The following is a 22192-nucleotide window of genomic DNA, read 5'->3' as shown; positions in this document are numbered from 1 at the left end:
TGATATCTTCCCAGGTGAAATTGTTTCATCATTCTTTGTGTAGACTCCAATCTTTCCTCTTGCCCTCAGCTAGTAATTTGGTGTATTGACCCTTGCTGTATGGCTGATGGATAGCTTTTTTTTCTGCTCACAATTTTCCACAATTTTTCTGAGCCTTCCTTATCCATTTGATGGCTCTGGTGTTGATTCACTCACAACTTTAAACCTTTGGACTGTCAGCAATTTATTTTGTGTCAACCGTCACTGTGCTACTGTATGGATAGCTGTTGTGCACTATGCTCCCCAGTGCACAGTCCCTGAGGTTTGGAACGTCGTATCTGAAATGAATTTCAAGCACTGTAAGATGTTGCGCTTTACTTTGTTGAAATGTGTGGGGCTGTTCATTTATAGGATTTTCTTTCAAATTTTTCTTTTAAGTTGCTATGCCTACCCACATAAATAGTGTCTCTGCAACAAAACTTTAATAATTGAATACTATAAAAAAACAGACATACATATAATTAGACAGTAGATGCTACGGACTGATACAAATTTCTATTATTTCTGCATTATGCTGCACTACAGAGAGTTGAAAGATGCCTTGACAGCTATGTGTCAAAACAATTATCTACTTTCCCTCTTGATGGGAAATTACTGTAGCATCCAGACTTGCAACAGCCATAAGCATGAAAGATCCACAGTTTGAAAGATGGCTGATGGAGAGACTTGAATCTCTGGCACGCTTCAATTTGGATGATATTGAATTTTACTCGTACTTGATTTGGTCCATACTCATTTCCCAAGTCAAACTGACACAGTCAGTTCTCTGCTCACAGAATAAACGATGGCAAAAGTGTGTGCTGAAAGCCAAAGATTCTGCCTAATTGGATTTCCCATCACAGTGTAGTGTGTGCAGCAAGGTGTGTGTGTGTGTGTGTGTGCGTGAGAGAGAAAGAGAGAGAGGAGAGGAGAGAGAGAGAGAGAGAGAGAGGGAGAGAGAGAGAGAGAGAGATATCCAACACTCTTTTCTCAGAGCTTATTACATTTGTAAGGTTGAGAGATATTTCCACATTAATCCTAATCTGGAACATTCAAAATATTTATATTGATGACTCTTAAACATAAGCAAAAAAACACGTTACTGTTTAAATATCTTTTGAAATGTCCAATGTTGTAATACTCATTTTCTCAATTACGATACGTAATTTTATATTATTAATGTTTAGATATTGGAAAGTTAACAAATTAGTAAATTGAAATGAGTAATATTACTAAGCCTGAGGTAACTGTAAAATGGTTGATTTTCAGTCCTTGACCACAAATAAATTGCATCACATTTCATTGAAACAGAAATATTTTAGCTGCAAAGTTTATTTTAGCGTTTATTTAGAAATATTTTAGCGATCCTCCAGAATTTTGGTTTGTTTTAAATTCACTTAGGTTCAGCTAAGTTGATTGGTGAGAATAATTTATTGGTGAGAATAGCTATAAATGAGCAATTGGAGCACAACACTATGCCTCACAATTGTCCTTGGGTCAGAATAAATAAATTCAGAAGTTTACCCAGCCAAAATCCCGTCTAATAAATGAACGTCCTGCAGAACAGCATGGCTTTTGTTTACATATTGTGGTTTGCTTGATTATGTAAGACCCAAACGATGAACATCTGACATTTTGTGCCACAGTGGTTATCACATATCAGCTGAGTTTAAGAAGAAGGAATTAATTTATTCAGTTAAAACTGAGCATAATTAGATTGACAGATCACAAATTTGGTCAGGACACCAGGAAATACACTCTTTGCAAGCAATGCCATGCTCAGTCAGGAAACTATGATTATCCAAGTGTCACCAGGAGAGTGTCCCAATTGCTTCAATGGGGCACTGAGTTTCTACTTGGTTCAGAGGAAGATCTGATCATCTGCCATGAAAGTACTCCCATGTCGAGCTCTCAATTCTTGCTTCACCAGTTTGAAAGGAAACTCACACAGAAACCATTGAAAACATTTGCACTTTCTCGTAAACATAGAACAAAGGTTCTCTTGATCATGTAACACTGTAAATTGTACAAATATTTTATTCTTTTTTTAAATATCATTTGTCTTCACTGAATTCTAAACAGATTTTGTATCTCTGTAAAACTGAGGCTTCCCTGATCAATGAACTCAGACTGTCCCAAAAACAATGACAAAACTCTTACAAGAGCAGACTTGATCTGATTTCTGGATACCCCCTTTGAATATAGGCATCTGTTGAACATATACAATACATGCTGAGATGGAATTCTGAGACAGACTGTGTCATTAACCTGTCTGTCTCTCTTGGTGGCGAAAATCCAGGGCTATAATAAATCTGGGTGACATTAAATCTAACACATTTTCTACTCTTTACTTGAGTCACTTTTTAAGCCACTTCAGAACAGATGGGAAGCTGATTTAAGGCATTTCTATTAAACCGGTGCTGAAGACCTGTATGTTGGCTCGCAGGGACTGTCCTTGATCCAGTTTGTTATAAGACGTCCTCCTGCCTGGTGGTCCGTGCGGGCTGAGAAATGAGAATTGGGGATCAATACCTCCCCTGCACCCCCAGCTCCTGTTCTGCAGCTGTCTCAATGGCTTGGTGGATGAGCCGCACTTCCTCCTGGGTCAGGGTCCTCTCCATGTGGCGGTATGTGAGGCGGTAGCAGTGGCTAACCTTCTCAGTCCTGAGCGGGGAGAGAAGAGAGGCAAGTGTGAGCATGCGCACCGAGACCACTTCTGCTTTGTCATCTTAATGATACAAAATGATATCTCTAGTCATCATGTTAGTATTGCATATTCATCCTATATTAAAAATATCACCACCCAAGACAACCTAATGAGCAACTGGAGTTACTTCTTGTTGCTACATTTTTTTTTTACTCAAGGAAGAAATAGTACATATAGTACACTGCATGACCAAACCTCAGTCTTGGGATGTTTTTCATGGTTTGGGCTAGGTCCTTTAGTTCCAGTGAAGGCAAATGTTACAGCATACAGTCATATTCTAGATGATTCTGTGCTTCCTCAACAGTTTGGGGAAGGCCCTTTCCTGTTTCAGCATGACAAAGCTTTCAAAACATTCTCTTCCTACAGTGTCAAATACAGACATCAATTTGGCAAGTAAGTTTGTGTTCTCAAAGTGGTATTAAGGCTTCCTTTGTTTTTTACGAGACAATGCAGTGAAGGCATTGTTTATATCTGACAGGTACAAAATGGAGATATCAAAGTTCTGAAGCTATCTAAAACACGACAAAAAATCTGAACTGAGCTGATATTCCACTTTTCTTTCAGCATCCATTTTAACTTCCCTATAAAATCCGACACCTGCACTGTCAGAAAAGGGTTCAATCACAAGAATGCAATCAAAACCGCTCTCTCTGTAATAGAACTGAGACCAAACTGAATATGTGCACGAAAGGTTTATATCCTGCTTGCAAAAACAGCTTTGTTTCCCAGCTTCAAAGGTCAAAGACAAAATTGTGACGTGCTCCTGTGAAATTCTAGATGAGAGGAAGTCTGTTTAAATGCAAGGAAAATTTTCAAATTTGGGGATAGAAAATGCAGGGCACAGTGCATGTTGATAGCTATAAATGTGTAATGCCAGTCAGGCAATGTATGTTTTGTTTGACTAGTGGTGAACTGATTGGCTTAATGTGTCAATAAACCCTGCTAATGTGCTTACAGAATTTGGTTATTAATTTTTTAATGTTGGTGAGCAAACAATCTGCAGAAAGAATATGTAGAGGCTGTGGTCTCAAATGAGTAAACCCAGACACAGACTAATGAATAAACACTGAAAATTAAGGTCTAGACCCAGACAAAGACAGTGTCCAGGTGGCGTGAGGAGACTTCTCAAGTCAGACCAATATATGAAACTCCATTTCCAATCTATTTTCAGCCCAAGCTTCACAAGCAATTGAAGGGCAAATGTAGTGTGAATATCTTTGACAAAGTATTATACAGCGAATATAATTTCCCACACGGTCCTCATTATTTGATTACATTCCATGGCAACACATAATATCAGGTGTTTATTTTAGAATTATACTTTGTATTATGCAACTATACTAGAATTATGCATTGTAACCTGCATGGGTTGTGCACTGAAGGACTGTGCAACTTGTGTATCAGGTGCAGGCAGAATGCAGAACGCAGATGCTCGATCAACCAGCGATCACCTTTGCATAGTGAGGCGGGAAAACTCTGTCGACAAAACTCTCACTGGCCGATGTTATGATTAAGTGATATTTTGATATTAAGCAAGTCAGGTTTCCTTTTCGCACCCTGGGCATCATAAAGAAAAAAGCTAATGTCTCAATGGTTACATCTCCTATGAGTCTCTGCTTATTTTTAAATCCATTACAGATATTTTCACATTTATTACAAACAATCACAAATATTCCAACTTTTTTCTGGTCTGCAATCTCAGAAGAAAGGGTTCCAAAAGACTCCTCGGTGTCATTGTAGAGGAACCCTATCTAGTTCATGGGTTCTCTGTGAGACAAAATGGTTCAATCCGGAGCTTTCACACTTCTTGCACTGACCACAGAGAGTTCCATAAAGAATTAAAAAGGGTTCCACTAAGCAGACAAGCCATAGAATCCTCTTTCTCTGAGAGTGTGGGGGAACATGTCCAATCCACGTGTTTCATAAGAAACTATTGAATTCCACAGTTCCAACACGATATGCTGGAGCAAAATGTGAAAATAGCTCATGTTCCAGCCCATTTCTCCCATTTGGTAAACAAATAGACAAAACCCCTTTTCCATTCCTGACATGGTAGATTTCTGCTAGAATGAGATGCGGTTATGAGGAGTCATACTTGGGAGCTGAGAGAAATTGAACTTGGGCTTTAGATTTAATCAGAAGTCTGAGACCGTAAATCTGTCCTGCATTTCTCTGTTGTCCTGTTTTATCTTTCATAGGCAAGAAAATAAATTGCATTTTTTCTTCCTCGCCCAGCAGTACATGCTAATAGTTTGAGCTGTGGGGAGTGGCAGAACGTATCACAGCTCACTACTAAATACCAAATGACAATCTGTGAAATCACAAATGAATTACATCAAATTCCCATATTAATAAACACGTTGCGGCTGGGCCGTGTGATTTGCTTACAACCTCATTCGTGGATGAGTCACAGGTTACAAAACTATTATGCACAGGGCTCGACACAGCTACTGCCTTGTTGGCCTGGCGGTGTCTTCAGACCTCTCCGGGCCAGTCAATCAAGATTTTCGATGGCCCGCTCGGGCTAGTGCAATTCAAAAATTAAAAACGGAAAAAAGAACTTGATTTACCTAACCTACCCTTTATAAATGGTATTTTGAGAAATTCTCTTTCGATTGTGAATCACTTCTGCAAAGTATCATTTAATTTCAAGCACTAAAGTCCCAGAATTTATACAAGTTACAGTAACATGTTCACATTAATTTCCTGCCATTCTACAGCTGTGGTTAACATATCCAATGCATCACATAAACCAGTGTCAAATGCATTAACATTAGCTAGCAACAAAGAAATCTCTGTACACCATGTTCTTTGCACTAGCCTACCTGCAAAAACAGCACCTGACTGACAGGATGATTACAAACAGCAGAGAAGCTTTTTTCTCTGAACTGTCATTCACAAGTGTGAAGTATTTAATAGGTATTAGTAACAAAATGCAACAAAAATAAAATTATATGCATGATATACACAGATGTTTTAACATTGCTAGAATAATATTTTAACCAGCCACAGGATGAATAAATCATTTTGTATAATTCCGGACGGATACCTCGCTTGTTTTGTTTAAGATACCCACAGAAAGACAGAACCACCTACTCAGTAAATTAAGTTCATTTTTGTGACAGCCATTTAATAAAAATGTATGCAGCCGCAAGCAAATCAAGTGGTGATCAAGTTATGCCATACTTGTAGTTTTGTTTAGTAAGGGTATCGTAAATTCATTTCTTTCAAATTTGCTATGATGTCCTATTTAAGTGGGGAAAAAATGGACTGATAGGTGGAGGGCCAGTGGGGCCAGTAACTTTGAAAAGCCACAATACACCTGTATGTTGAGCCCTGATGCAGTTAACAATTTCAGTTTTATTGATGGGTTAAATTAATCCAGGCTGCTGTCTCTGCATCATTGTAAAATATAACAAAATTGTAGGGAAAAAGGTAAAAGGAAATGATGAACGATGGGAAAAAAAGTAATGTTGACTTAATTTGTGAAAAAAAAACAAGCATGCTTGAAAGTTACACAGGAAAATGCAAGCCAGCTTAAACACAAACCCTGTACAGCGGTGCTCACAATGTGTAAGATTTCATTCAAGATGCTGAATCTTACACATTCCCAGGCAGAAATAAATGTGATGTCTGACAAATTTAGGTCACACTCGATGGCTACTGGGACACGTTTCACACTGCACCGACAGTCACACTGGCTAATTGGATAAGGCAACTTCCTTTGGTGCAGAGATTTCTCTCCCTCTGTATCTCCATTAATATGTGCAATCTAGAATGATGACAATTAGCAGGAAAAGCAAATAAGAGTGAACAGAATAATAATTTTAAAAATAGTGACAATTTTACTGGGACGATATCATTCTGAACCAAATGCATTGAGAGTAAAAATTTCCCCATGGATTTTGGAACTTTAAGCTTGGGACCCAGAAAGCTTCATTATGAATTAATCAATCATCGACAATAAATGGTACTTTAGAAATGGAAGTTATTTTTCAATCAATGTTTTTTATTAATGTGAAGGCCTTTTCGTTCTCCTCAAATAACGGAGAAAATAAAAAAGCTGACATTTTGACAAAATATAGCTGCTAAAGGGGATGCTGAAGTCTTCAATTATTCAGTGAGCCCAGGTAGAGCACAGTAATCAAAACACATCCAACTGCACTGTTTTATCGTAAAGATCCGTGTTCTGTTTTTCTGTTAAGTTTTCACCACAGAGCCTGCTGCAGTTATTCAAGCCAAAGATGCTGTCATTTGAAAGCTGCAAAAAGCCCCAAAGTAACTTTGCAAAATGAATACTAACAATCTATATTTGTACACAACAGGAGCATTACTTGTGTGCTGTAAGAAAAAACATCGGCTGAAACAAGGTTGACTTGCACATTTATCAAACAAGCAATGGTACAATACAAATAAAAACTGTTGCTTGTGGCTGTTTGACTGTAGACATCATACATCAAGTGCCATCATAAGCTGGCACTTGATGTGCTGACTCATTTTCTTCAATTTGTATAATTTATCAAAATTCAACTCGGTTGACTTAACATGATAATGTTAGAGTATTCCTTCAGGATTCTAAATCACGTGGAAGCTGAAATTACCAAGGATAACCTGGTTTTTCTTGCAGGCCTATCTCACCCAAATAAAGGTCTTACTTTCCGGCTGATTTTTCTAAAATACAGTAATTATTTCAAGCCTTTCCAGCACATTTATGATACATCAAAAATATTTTCCACAGAGTACTGGACCCCAGAAACTGACTTTCACATCAGGCTACTCTCATCTACTCCTGGAAGCCCAGGTTGAGACCAGGATGAATCAAAGTCTAAAGCCTGAAGGAAAAAAGAGAAGAAGCTCCATCTCACTTTTCAACAACACGCTTGACCACTCTTCTCCTCTACATAACTCTGTCTCTCCAATCAGACAGAACAGCACTGACAGACAAGAGGACAAAATCCCATACTGCAACTCCACCCACACGAAAAAACGAATGCTCTTTTCTGTACACTACAATAAGACTTCTCTGCAAGCCTAAATTCAACTTTGGAGCCTTCAAGGTGCAATTTGACTTGACATGTTTTAGATACAGCTTTTATTCATGTTTGCTGTATTTCTTATTTTTGAATGTTGCTGGACTTTGTATGGTCTTTTTAAAGAACTTGAAATCGACTGCTAAATTGCATGTGGCAGTTGCAATGTGAGAAACTGTACTTAGGACTAGGATTTTCTCTGATAACTCCAGTCTGAGTTGCAGCACCACTCTCCCCATCATAAAGGCTTCTCCTGGGGGGCTACTGTCTTTGCATGTTCTCAATGGACATGCAGTGGATCAGACCCCCTCCCTACAAGCCTACAGTCCTGAAAACAACTTCAGATACAAAACCTCACTGTATATAATAACACCACATTCTTCCATGGAGCCTTATATCATACATTCCTTTTCATTTATTAGTTCTAAGAAGAAATGCTTGTAAGTGAAGCAGAATATATCCAGAATGTAAAAAAGTACTGCCATTACAATACACTATAGATACTTTGTGAGTTAAACCGTGCAAACATTTTATTGTTTTCATACTTTATATGATGCATAAAGTAGAAATGTTATCATTTAAAAATATTTTAATACGATATAAGTCAAAACAACGAGAAATCTATATTTTGATTATGAAACTAGAGGGAGAAACACACTCTTTTAAAAAAATTGTCTGCAATTGTGCAAGGTTTTAGCAACACATACTGTACAAGTGACTTATGGTGATGGGTTCCATCAGTACACTGACAACGACGTGACAGTAAGTTAACTGGAAACTTTTACCACAATATCATTGACTTATCAAGATTTTCCACCCTATCTCAGCTACTGAACTAAAGGCCTTTGTTCACCTAGTCCAAATTTTTGTGAGGTGTTCAAGGCCAAAACGCACTGTAACTGATGCTAAATGGTATTAAAAGGCTGAAGGTGGCTGCTTCTAGTGCCCACAGAGACTCTTCCTAATTACTTCCTTACCCAAAAAATGTGAAACAACCTTGATTGGTCAGCTCCCACAGGATGGTCCAAGCCTACTGAAATTAACTCAGCGCCTCTGTAAAACTCTTTTCAATGTATGATTGAAAGTGTGCAGTTCAACAGGCAATAGAAATGACTGAAACCTTATCTGCCTTAAGAGTGATCCTCCAGGGTGTCAATCCTGGGCAACAAGACAATGCCCTAACGCCACCTTTAAATTCTGCATTTGTTCTTCATTTCTCTTCATTTTACTGTATATCAACAGTGAGGCAGACTTTACAATATTAATATTTCCAGACTCACATGCATATCATAATATTGTATTTTATGTTGTCTGACACCCATACCTACAGTTTGGATGTCTGACAAAACATAAATAGCAAACCCAGTCAGATGAAGTGTTATTCAGTGCCATTTGGTAATAGGTCACTGGTTGCAACCACACCACTGATGTAAGACTTTCATTAAGAGGAGCAGTAACAGATGCATCTATGATTTGATTGTTGAGGTGGGATGGGGTAAGGAAGTAACAGAACATCTGGACTTAGTAGATAGTCTTAAAGGGAACCCCGCCTGTTAAGACTTGTATGGCTTAATATGTCGCAAATGACCTCAACTATGGAAATATGTTGTAAAAATCACACAAAAGATGTCAGTTATTTTAAAAAAACTCAGCCTTTAATAGAAATTTTGACCTATGGAGGTTACCATTATTTTAGACGCGCAATGCACTTTGGGTAGATGACGAAAAATGGCTGCCCTGGAGGTTAACTCCAGTTGTTGTTTTATCCAGCAGTTTTGGCTATTAATGGTGAAAAATATCAATACAATGCCACAGAATTGCGATATCTGTGAATAAGATGGATTCAACATCTTAGCACATTATCATTTAGGGATTATGCATTTCAAGGAGGTATTATCACTGATTTAAGCTCATATCGTAACATTATTATTGATCCATGTCATATATATACGATGTGGTTCAATAACGATACATTAGTTAAATCAATGGGGATGTTTCAGTTTCACCAAAAATGATAGTTTGATCCATATGGTCAAGTGAATGTTGTGTTGGCATAGGCAAGCAGTCGCTGCACAGACACCATCTCTAGTCTTGTGCCCTACCCTCGTCTCCTCTGATCTTTATCGTTTTGATTTATTTGATGAGGGCTGTCCTCGGTGCTTTCCTGCTGAGTAATGTCCCGCTCTGGCTCGAATCGAAAAGGCTAAACAGAAGACATTTCCAATTCTGCTCAATGGACAAGAGCAATGGACCGAGACAAGTGCAACCTTTTGACATCACTACCCAGAGTGCATTGACCTACGAGTTGAAGAATTTTTTTATTTTAAAATAACTAAAATCTTCCATGTGGATTTAATAGCATATTTATATAATTTAAGGCATTTACACCATATTAAGGCCTACAGGTGGGGTTCCAAAACAACTGTTTTGAGAGACAGACCTTTTAAATTGAGGAGATGAAACTTAATACCCCCGGTGAATCAGAGCAGTCTGAGAGAGGAAGCAGGCCAGACAAGGAATTCACTGTCAGACCGGTGTAACAACATTAATCAAAGCTTAAAATATCCCAAAACAGCTCAGATGAGAAGCGGTATCTGTATAGAGATGGTTCCTGGCTTCAGAAAATCGATTTGAGCTTTCATTGCTTTCCCATTCATGCATTCAGAAAAACCCAGTGAGGCAATAAGGTATGTGTCTTCATCTCAGTAATGCGCACATTAACCTGAATTCCCGCAAATGGAGATTTCAAAGCTCAATAGAATGTTTAATCCCTTTAATGTTTTCTGTGCTGTGGGTTCACATTCCCTTACAACAGCCAAGCTATTCATATTTTACTCACAGATAGAGGCCATTTTTTCCTCCATGATGACTTCAAGTCAAAGATACACTGTGTAAAGTCTTGGCGCGTTTCCAAATATTTGATCAAAAGTTAAACATGTTGGAATTATTTATTGCCGTACTTATCAACCGGTGAACATCTAATGGTTCAAAACTAATTGTGTGGCTTAGTCCCAAGTATTTCCATTGACCACTATGTTGCATTCATCATCTGTTGACCACAACAATTCCCTGCACAGTTGTATGTCAATGCATCTGTCTGAGTACTATTGCAGGCCAATAATAATTGCAATTGTATCTGGATGCAGGATGAAAATTCCCTAGGCAGAACCAGGAGGTGGGGAAAGAGAAAAACTAAACGCAGAGCATGTTTTGCTCCGTGGATGTTACTGTATGCAAATTATGACTACCATGAATGTGTCAGTGTAAGTTAACCTACATTTGTGCTTTCACAACGTTGCAAGCACACTCTCTCTGGTATGTCCTTTTCAGCCTGATCTATATCACTGCAGATCAGGTAACATTATGTGGATGCAGTTAGACTCTCTCGCATTGTAACTGACTCTGGATTTGTTAAATGAATGTCATGTAGTTTCATATAATGCAATATTTATTTATTTATTTAACAGGGTCAATGTAAATGAATCCACATTTCAGTTTCTTCATCAGTGTAAATGTGCTGGAGTTATCTAATGAGCTCATTTTCAGTCCCTGGGCAGGCTGCTACAAATAACATAATGTCATCAGTACAATAACACATGCAGCTAGATTGATACTGGATTGATACTGAAGCATGAGAGAAACTGTTTGTAACTAGCAAGCTTTCAAGCTGACTATACTTGTGTAAATCATAACATCTAGTCAGATACTTAAAAATAATGACTAAATGATGATTATATCTAAATAGTATGAGCTGATTGGAAATGAAGATAATGACAGGGGTTTTAGGTTATATTATAACTTTTTTGATTTTTTTTGTTGATTTTTCACAAAATCACAGCTGATAGCTCATTGCACACGATATAGCTAAACATAAGTCAAACAGATCTGACAGATTCCCAGCATGCTCTTGGCCTTGCGAACTGGAGAAGGAAGCCTTGTTCTACATGCACTGATTAAAGGCGTCATCCGCAATCACAACAGCGTCATCTGATGCACAGTTGGAAAAGCATACGGAACGAAACGGCACACAAAAGCGCTTGTTCCCCTTACGTAAGAACGTGTTGCCTTGACGGCCCTCTTTAATGGCCAGTTCTTAATTAATCCTTTCTTTCGCCATTCAGGGAGAAGCAGTCTGATGTTAGGGTTGGCTGATGTGTGCAAATGCACTTGCCAATCCGGATGAAAGGGAAGCAGAGAAGAAAGTCCCGTTTTTCCTTATCAAAGGCCCTGCCGCCTCTCCTCCGATGGCGCGGCAAAGACACGGCAAGGAAATCAATTTGCATTCCATTAAGTGCTCCCTCTCCCCTGTTCTCACTTACAGCAGACACCCCCTTTTCCCTATTAATCCGACCACTCATTTACTTCCAAATTGTAATTAAGACACGGAGGCATCTAAGAGTGTGCCTTTTTAAGAATTTGCATTGAACAGAGCAGAGAACCAAGAACTGCAGCGATGTGACTGCAATAAAACATGATGATCTCTCCTTTCACAAGTTCACACCGAGGCGGGGGAAGCAAGTGACTGAGGCTGTATTTTTCCTGAATAAAACTTTTGCGCTGACGTCAGATCGGCTAACAGCCGATAAGGAATTCTTCTCTTTGTGTCTGACGCTGTCACTGAAGTATTTACTGACCCACGTTTTCACGTTTTATCTTTATTTCTCAAACGTGGAAAGCCCAAATGCTTCTGTAAAGCCGCTGTACGTCATTACACCCTCCATCAGTTTCGGAAGCCAGACAAGCATCAGCATCCTCCGAAGTGTGTGTAACCAGCCATCACTTCATTTCAGCTTCTACCGTCGCTGCAACCGGTACATCACTGATACTCTAATCTGGCCCTCAACGCCAGTAGTATTGCTGGTTTTCATTCCCCTCCTCTAATTAGGGCTGACTTTAACCATGAACAACAGGTGAGTTAAATCTCTGGCATTAATCGATCAATTAACTATCAGGTAGGAAAAAAAAAAAAAAAAAACAGATGCCATGGAGGGGGTTCAGCTCGCATAGGCCACAAGCAGCCCCCCCCCCCCCACATGTACCAGAAGAGTCACTACTGTGCAGTGAGGTGAGGAATACGCAGCCAACCGGAACCCGCCCTCTCTGTGTGACGCTGTGGCCTATTATGCATCAGCACACGGGTCTCCGAGATACAGCTGGCTTTGGCAAAGGCGGTTCTCAAATATACATGGTGTACATTGATGCATAGAGACATGTCAGCCCTCACTGTGGACCCTTGCAACAGAGTATTAATATATCAGAAATTGATAGAAGAAAATAAGACACCAAAACATTTTATGTTGTATAATTACAATAACAACAGTATTCTTGTCATAGTAACCTTGTAACATATTGTATCTAACATACAGTATCTAAAAATACAAATACACATTGCCTATTTGCAACATTATAGAGTCTAATGATAAAACACTCAGTCTAATATCATGTTCACTAATCAATATTTTTCGTAACAAAGAAACCTGCACTTCTCCTCTTCTTTCTTAGTGCTCAGAAATAATTGGTCTGGCACTTTCCCCACATCTGTCATTGGGGAACAGTATCCAAGGTAAACCTCTTTTGGAGATAATCCCTTTGTTAGTCTTTTTTGAACAGATTAAATGGGGTCTACATTAATTAATCAGGACTCTGTGACAGCAGCCATGATCAATTGTGCTTCTGGGCTTAGCCAGAACTCAGAAGACTGCAGAAGATAACAGCTTGTACAGAAACTCTTTTTAACCTCTTAAAGTCAGCTGTGGAGGATGTCTCGAAAGAAAAATTTGCAAGAAACTGAGGGCAGCAGCACCGAAGTCCCTGCGGGGTTTAGAGGAGAGGTCTTCAAACTGCCAAACTGGCGTTCTTATCAAACTGATGGAAATATCTTCAAACTTTTCAATAAAGTCTTGTTTTGGTTGAGTGCAGAGGAGTTTAGATAAAGGCAAAAATGCCAAGTGAAAACTGAGTGGCTGCCAGAAGGTTTTGAAAGTGGAATATTTTCTAGCTAATGAATTTGTGTGGCTTTTAAAAGAAAAACACATCTTTAAGGAAAATACATGAAATCGTTCATGCGGGTATGGATTGAACCACATGGACATGCACAATTGGTTTATAATAAAAGGGATGTCGAAGTCGCATTTCCACACACAAGATATTTCCTCCAGCCCAAACTAGTATATATCAAACAGGAATGCTTGCATTTGTACATGCCTTCCATAAATAATATTCCACGACAATATGAAAGGGCTTCTCTTTTTGTATTATAGCTTTACAGTGAGCAGTTCATGCTTCATGCTTGCTTCAAGAAGTATATATATATGTATAATTTTTTTTTTAATTATTTTTTTTTTTAAGAATTCCCTTGTCTCTACTGCAGTGAATTCCCTGAACTCACATCCTCAGATACTATTTTAGCCTTTTTTTTCTGAATCACACCTCTGATCTGCTGTTCTTGATGTTAAAGTGAAATATCATCACACATCAATGTAGATTGTCATACAGTGTTGCAAGGAGTTTTACATATGTATTGCCATGAATTATGTATGTATGACTGTCATAGGAATTTTGAAATCAGGTTCTGTATTTTCAATGAATCACTTTGTGTTTAAATCATAAAAATTATCAGCAGAACATGACAGAATAGTTGAGAAAAACATGTATTATTATTATTATTACTTACATTTTCACAACGCCATTTGTACTATTAATACATGGACAGAATAATGACACAAGCTAATAGGGCGTATCAAGTTGTGTAAAGCAAAACGGATACGTCTTTAAAATGGTGTTGCCTATCCACACTCCAGTTCCCCTTAAATGATAATTACTGCACTAAATGCTCAGTAAGATCTAACACCTCAAATCATTCAGACAACAAGTGAATGAAGTGCAGTAAATATGCCGCAATACTGCCTCACTACGGAGAAGATCTCCTGAAAAATTAACGCGGCCTGCATATAAATTACAGCTCCACATCAGAAGAGAATTCTCCTGGCAGAGCAAGAGCCTAAAATATTAAGATTATTGTTACCGAGAAGGAGAAAAGCCATGCATAGGCTAAATTAAAACCAGGCCGTTCTCTACAAAGGTGGAGCCTGTATTTGGAGGGGAGATATAACATGGAGTGACTCATCAGAGGAAGCTATGGTAGAAAAACTGCTTGCAATGTAAGGACTTTGGCTTTGTCTTTATCATGTCCTGTTCAGGGAACTTCAGAGCATATCTTATTTAGCTTAGCTTTTGCATTTTCCTTGAGCTTTGTTGTTATATCCCCTTAGGAAGATTTTTACACATCACAAACAGCAATAACAGTAATGAGAGCTGAGTTGGCATTCTGATCATTCTGATATATGAGACTGTCTTGGGCCCCTAGATTCAAGGCACCTTAAGGGTATATGCAATTCAACCAACTGAATAGTGATTAAAACAGGAAAAGGCGTGGCCCAGGCTGGAAATGGGAGCTTTTTAAATGAGCAAGAGGGCTTTGTATAGAATCAGTTTGTCTGTCTCCAGCTTTCCAGCATGCTGTTAACATCAATCTAATCTAACGAACATACAACATAATAAAACATGTTTAAAAAAGTTACAAAAAATTATGGCAATTTTATACAGATTCCTGCAATAGATTGGCAGCTTTACCCAATGCATGGTGGAACAGGCTGCAGCCCAGCCCACCCCCCCCACCCCCCACCCCAAAAGGTGACCCTCACCAGAAATAAATGGTTTAAGAAAATGGATGGATAGATTCTTGAAATGTGTGCATTACCTATAGAGTTTATAGTACACATACCTTTTAAGTTTTTATAGGTCATTTTCAGAGAAATCCACAAACCATTTCAGTACAGTACAGTACAGTATAAGTGTTTGCATTGTTTTGCATGTTAAAACCTATATTGTAAGTGCGCGACAATTTAATTTCTCCAAAGCGTGAGGTCATTCTTAGAATTCTTCACTATTGGTGCTTGCAGACTCGTAGGTCACAGGTTATTCCTAAAATATAAAAAAACCAAATTCATCATGTTTTTAAATGTCTGTTAATTAGCTAGTTACAAAGCTGAAAGTAAAATGAAGAACAATTAGGGACATTTAAAAAATCTATTTCATATTAGTTTTAACTGTTATGACCCTTTAAGAAAGCTGAACTGAACATTGGAAGTCGCCTGAAAGGATTTACTCCTGGTAAAGGCTGTACACACTTCCCAGTTCTCTATTTATTTCTCTGCTTCATTAAAAATTATGTTTGAGTTCCACAGAATTTTCTAGCCTCATTAAAACTGCATCTATAAATAACAGGAACAGAAAACATTAAAAAACCACCAGCACACATAATAACTGAACCAGTTAAATTGGGTGGAAAATTCTGGGGAAAAAATAGGCTTTTAAAAATGTATTTCAAATTGAGAAGTAATTCCAAGTAAGCTATTCCCAGATTTCACAAAATTGAACTTTAAATGCAGTAAAGTTAAAGTTAGACCTTTCACTCTGTGTTGTTGATTGTGCACTAAGCCTGTGGACCACTGAATAACACTTCTCATTCCATCTACCAGCAACTACGGATATGATACGGCTGGAATTATCTTCGACAACTCAATATTCTTGTTAGATAGCGCTGCAGTGCTGAAGGAGACATGAAATATCACAAAACAACAACGGGGTGTACAAAGTCAAAATCAAAGGTCAGTGGGAGTTTACATGCTCACTTGCAAAAAGAAAACAGGGAGAGAGCATTGGATGCCTGCAGTTTCAGCCCTAAAAAACCCTTTTACTTCACTGCCCAGAGGGCCATTTGGCCAGCATAAATAAAGTACTGAGGAATCCCATGTTGAAAGAGCACTACCTGCTGGGGATTTTCTGGACTTTTCATTGATGGAGGGGTGCCCTCAAATGGGCCTTTTAAACTGCAGCTCAAAAGGTAGGGGTGGTAAATTATCTGATACTCACTGGAGAGGCCAGCAGCTGAGCACCCAGGCCCGACTGCTGGAGAAGGTGGGGGAAATATTGCAGATATTGATGGTTCGGGATAAATCCACAATAAGCTGTTTGGAAAAGGGCATTGGTACGACCGCGCTAAAATAACGACACCCTCGTGCCACTATCGGCATTGCAGGCTCTTGTCAGGTGCCTTGGGGCGCTAGTGAAATACAGCATAAAATATTATTCACACCTCATAGTACCTATTATAATACTGCAAGTGTGTGTGTGTGTGTGTGTGTGTGCGCGCATGTGCATGTGCACAGAGGGGAGGGACCTTTGACTGTCAATACATACAATCGCATAAAATATTTTATTTAGCTTGGAATAGTGTATTGTTTACATATTCCTGTAAATATGTAGATTTTCAGTTGCGATATACAACACAGTACAACCGCAGACTTATGGACTGACCAGTCAATGAATACACCATGAACCTGAAAGAATCACACCTTTTCCAGCCCCTTATTACATGACACACAGAATGTGTGGCTGGATACACACTACAGATACATATCTCTAACTTTCACAGAATCAAAGCGATAAAATTAGGTATCACATCGTGTTTTTGAGGCTTAGTCTCTCCTTTAGCTTTAAACCCTGAACCTTTTTTTCATCCTTCCACTTCCCTAATTATCTTGGCATGATTCAATGATCAGTGTCTGTCTTTGCGCACAGGCCGAATCCATGCTCATCTGCCTGTATTTCTACTTCTAAAATTTGTTCGGGATGTTTTCAGGTGTGGCTACAGAGTCTGTGGGGAGGGATCCGGTTTCAGCAGACCATTTGTACCTAGCTACTGCAATGGGGAGGTGAAGAAGCATGAGTACAATGAAGTGAAACAACAAGCCGACAGGGCTCATTCTAAAACCAGTCAACCTTGGAATTGCTTTTCCTCAATGGCTACAGCTGAAGTTCACAAAGGGGATGAAAAGCAGCATAGAGTTGGCGTGTTTTCTGTTGGACTTGCAAGTAATGTTACATCTAGCTATCCAGCTAGCTAGGTTAGGTAGCTAGATGGCCGAGGTCAAGTATTCAGGGTGAGTGGGTGGGGTTGAAGACAGAGGAGGAGGCTTCTTTGATTGTAAACACAGGACTACAGCAAGGCTAAAAAATCCTGCATAACATACCTTTAAGGCTTCTGCTCACACAGTCCTCAATACACATATGATTACTAGCAGAGCCTTATTAACCATTTAACCTTACAGGCACAATAATGATGAATAAAGATACTTAGTTACTATCACAAGAAAAAATTGTATGGAAAATAATAGCAAAAAATATAAACAAAAATATAAAGAAACACATCTGTGAGCCTGCTACTTTACATGCACTTAGGCAATTTTCCATTGTATGAGAAAGAGTATGATGATTTATTCAAAATCTTAGAGGAGAGAGTTCCTTCATGTTAGCCTCTTTGCAAGTCAAGCAATAATCTCGACAGCACAAGCATAAACACAATTGAGGGAAAATGGTAAAAAAAAGAAAAAAAATCTACATAGCTCCATCAGTCTCGCGACTGACACTTAAATGCGAAAAACATGCCTGTCTTGATGGAGCCGTTAACAGGCATGAAGAAAACACACAAATCATGAAAATGACTCTAGATGCCCTCAGGAAAACCGGCATATTTCATCAACATTCTGATTGGCAAAGATTTAGCGCCTGGGTTCAGGTGCTTTAACGGTTATAGCGAAAAGGAGCAAAGTCACTGCTGCTCACTCAATAATTAAGTGTTGATGCAGGTTGCGAGGGAATAATTGTGACAGCTTTAATCTATCTCCTGCAGGAGCGCTGGGACACTAGGAGTTTTATGAAATATTCAAAAGGGAGCAGGTCCTCGCTGCTTCAGAATTTCTCATTGTGACGGCCCTTTCGCCGCAGCTCATCTGTCTGTTTACCATTTGATGTTTAGCGGTGCAGCTATCACGGTACACAGTTTCGCCCCAGGATGCGCCACCAGGCTCTTAAAGGCCATGAAAGAGCATTCCATTTCAACTTCGTCCGCTTAGGTTTGCAACACACTGCCTCCACAGTCTTGAATTACTGTGTGCTGTCTTACTCCTCTGAAAGATTACAAAGGGCAGTCTAAAATTGAAAGTGTAACACTGACATTTATACTCACGAAATCCCCAAAGAAATTACTGGAACCTTTCTCCAAAATTGCATTAAACATCTTCTTGGTTGCCAGGGAGGTCGGGGATGTACAGTATATGATGGCTTTTAATATTAATAGAATAACTGTAAAAAAAGAAATCCAAAACAATGTACTGTTTTCACCTAAGCATTATGAGCCACATTTACTATTACATCTGCTGCTGGAAACTTACAAATAGCACGGCATTGCTTCAGTAAGGAAGCTGTGGCTGAAAAAATAAATTTGGATACACGGGACAAACAGTCACACATTTATAAATTGTAAATTTGAGGGAACAGGATTTTGTGAAGGCTCTGTAAGCTTTGGTTTCTTATTCTTCTTAAAAAAAAGATAACTCATTTCATTGAGGAGGGGCTATTATAACAGAATTTTAATAAAGTGGTAGCTTGGTTTTTATGCAAGCATAAAACATTCATTCTGTAATTCCAACATGGGTCACTCGATATGGATGTAAATACCCAAAAATTAAAGCTGACAGCCAGCACTTTAACCTCATATTTATTGTTTTATTTCAAATCTAATGTGCTGGAGCACAGAGCCAAAACAACAACAAAAAAATGGTGTCACTGTCCCAAATCCTTTGTATTTACCTGTATATGAGAATGCACAGCCACTTTGAAAGTGTGGCCATTTTACTTGGAAAAGCACACACTGCAGAAATGAAGACAAATGCAAAGTGTTTAACAGCCGGTTGTGCTGAGCACCGGTTTCTCTGCGCAAAGGTCTGAAGAACTGTTGAAATGCTACGGCGACTGTCGCTCCATGTTCAGACGAGGAAACATTCAAACTAATGAGCCATTACGCCTGAGAGCGGCAGGTTTTGCGGATGCACTTGACATTAGTGAGGCAAGCCTCCCGATAACTTTGCTCACGCATGTTATTTTATTTAATTATTTATGCCGTTCTATTTTATGGGTGCGCATCTCAGGGAGATACTTCCTCCTGTTAATTGCCCGTTAAACATTCCACTTGACCTTTTTCGGCAGATGAGATTTCTGGATGGTGTTTTTTTCGAAAAGGAGAATGCGCTTCTGTCATGCACAGCTGTTTCTCCTGCCCCGCTGATTACTCCCGGGCCAGTGCAGAGGCCCATTTACGAACGACAAAGCAGCTCCGCGATCATAAAGCACGCATTCAAATGTTCATTAACTTCTCTGGAAATGAACGGAAGTGCAAGAGAGGTTGAAAACAACATTCCAGCTCCACTTTGTCTGCGCTGACAGCACATCCGCTTATTGTGAGGACGGGGCGTTATGGTACCTGAGGCGTAACTTCATCAGTAATCACCAGCATGCATTTTTAATAATGCAATGCCATTCTTCCGGATCAATGGCAGCCGGTGAATTCAACACAGATTTATTGCCATTTGTTGAGACATGGTGGACTGTTTATTTATAGTTATTGAGCTTTTCACAGTATGAGGTAGGGGCAGGGAATGTGTTTTCCAGTGATACTGGCATGTACAGATAAAAGGTAACCAAAAGCTTTTAGTTGTATTGTGAAGCACATTTTTCTGTACACAGCAGGCCAAAAGTTTGATTTGTTCTGGAACGGTCAGAGTCCATAGGTGTATGAGCAAAAGTGTACTCATCTTTTATACCATCTTTTATACCAAGTAATCCATGGGCACAGAAGTATATTGTGCATGTGCTCACATGTACACAGGTTTATGTGGGCATACAATGTGTCTGGCATTGAAGAAACCATAATAACTACAGTTAGGATAACCATCAAATATATTATAGATATGGTAATGAAATGTTACCTCAAATATACTGTAGTAGTCTGCCATGCTTGATAATTATTTTAACATATAATTACTCTGTTACAAGAATAAGACACAAATGAATTAAATAAGTAGACCCAAGACTTGCTACTGAATCATGTGTGAAAGTTGGGACAAAATAACATTGTCATGAAATTTTTTTTTTTTTTTTAGATTCAATGAGCTACAGTAATTTTAGTTAATTTTGGGATACCCACATACTTTCCTTCTGTTTAACTCTAAACAACTATAATACATGGCATGGCACACTCACAGTTACACATTGAATGTGGCAATGGTATGTACACTTATTCTGACACAATCCTTCTGTTGCTGTTATCACATTTTGACGTGCTATCTGGAAGGGAAACGTTTACCTCTCAAGTCATATAAATGAATGCTGTTAAATATAAGGAATGGTGGTGGTCTATCTCTGTAGCATACAGTTTAATCAGTTTAACTTATATTCTCTCAATGAGCCCACTTGCACCATTTGTTTATTTAAAAGCTTTGCCATGCTAACAGCCACAAACAAGTGTGTGCTAATGAGATATGAATCATTGATGGATAGGGTGTTCCTTATCCCCACAAGCTCATTACAGCCTTTTTCACAACACTGAATGTGTGTAGAAACAAAAGATGCAGTTGGATTTTCATAAATGGGGAGTGGGTCTTAGTATACAGAAAGACAATCTACAGTGTGTGTATATTATCTGTATGTTTATGGCCTTTTTATTGAAAAACTCCTGATGCATGATAGTTCAACAATTATGAAATCAGCAATTATATAATAATTAACCACTTCATTGTGTCAAGTGTCCCTCCATTTTTTTCAAGCAATGCTCACTCTTGATATGGCTACAAGATTGCAAGAATGTTTATTTCTCTTTGGTTAGTAACATTCCACTCGGTGGCAAGTGCTGTATGCAGCTCAGAAATATACCAAGACCCCTGGCAGCACACAAAACAATTTAGAATGTTCTGGAGTAGTGCGTTTGGTTCATATCGGGTGAACACTGTGGCCAGGCTATAAAGTGCATTTTGTTCCAGGAAAATGAAATGGAAGTAAATACAAGGACTTTACTTCATAAAAAGGTAGGATGCAGTAGGGTCATCTCACTGGCAAACAGAAACTGCTTTATCTGAACTATAGATCACATGGTATCCTGTATATGATATTATTTGCTGATACACATAAATTCTGCAAATTTTCACCTTCGACCAAATAAATTATGGTTAGCTAGCTACCATTGCTATATCAAAAGTAATCAACATAAATAATACAGAAACAAACTAGTTACGAATTTAAACATTTTAAACAAGTGTGTAATCATAATTAAATTATAAATTGTGATGATCAGGCATTTATCTCATAAAAGCCAGATGTGTGTGCTGACTTCTAAAGAAACTACCAAAAGACAAAACATAAAACATACTGTAGGTATTGCATGTTATGTATATCTCATCTACTGTATTGCATGTTATGTATATACCTCATCTACTGTACATTTGTGCATGCTGAGAGAAAACCTCTCAGCATGCACCCTGAT

General features: G+C 38.6%; 1 protein-coding gene across 3 annotated transcripts in view; it reads right to left on the bottom strand.

Moving 5' to 3' along the window:
- Positions 1 to 2037: 2037 nt before the first annotated feature.
- LOC135252617 (phenylalanine--tRNA ligase, mitochondrial-like) overlaps positions 2038 to 22192 on the bottom strand; it is a 109069-nt gene continuing 88914 nt past the window's right edge. For all 3 annotated transcript variants that reach the window (XM_064330897.1, XM_064330896.1, XM_064330899.1), the window contains exon 7: positions 2038 to 2682. In XM_064330897.1, coding sequence (XP_064186967.1) covers positions 2544 to 2682 — 139 coding nt within the window. In that variant the 3' untranslated portion in view covers positions 2038 to 2543. The remainder of the gene's footprint in view (positions 2683 to 22192) is intronic.

The sequence above is a fragment of the Anguilla rostrata genome, chromosome 4 (assembly GCF_018555375.3).
Source record: "Anguilla rostrata isolate EN2019 chromosome 4, ASM1855537v3, whole genome shotgun sequence".
Classification (NCBI taxonomy): domain Eukaryota; kingdom Metazoa; phylum Chordata; class Actinopteri; order Anguilliformes; family Anguillidae; genus Anguilla; species Anguilla rostrata.
Note: the sequence above shows the minus strand (reverse complement) of the source record. Positions and strands in the feature narration are given on the sequence as shown.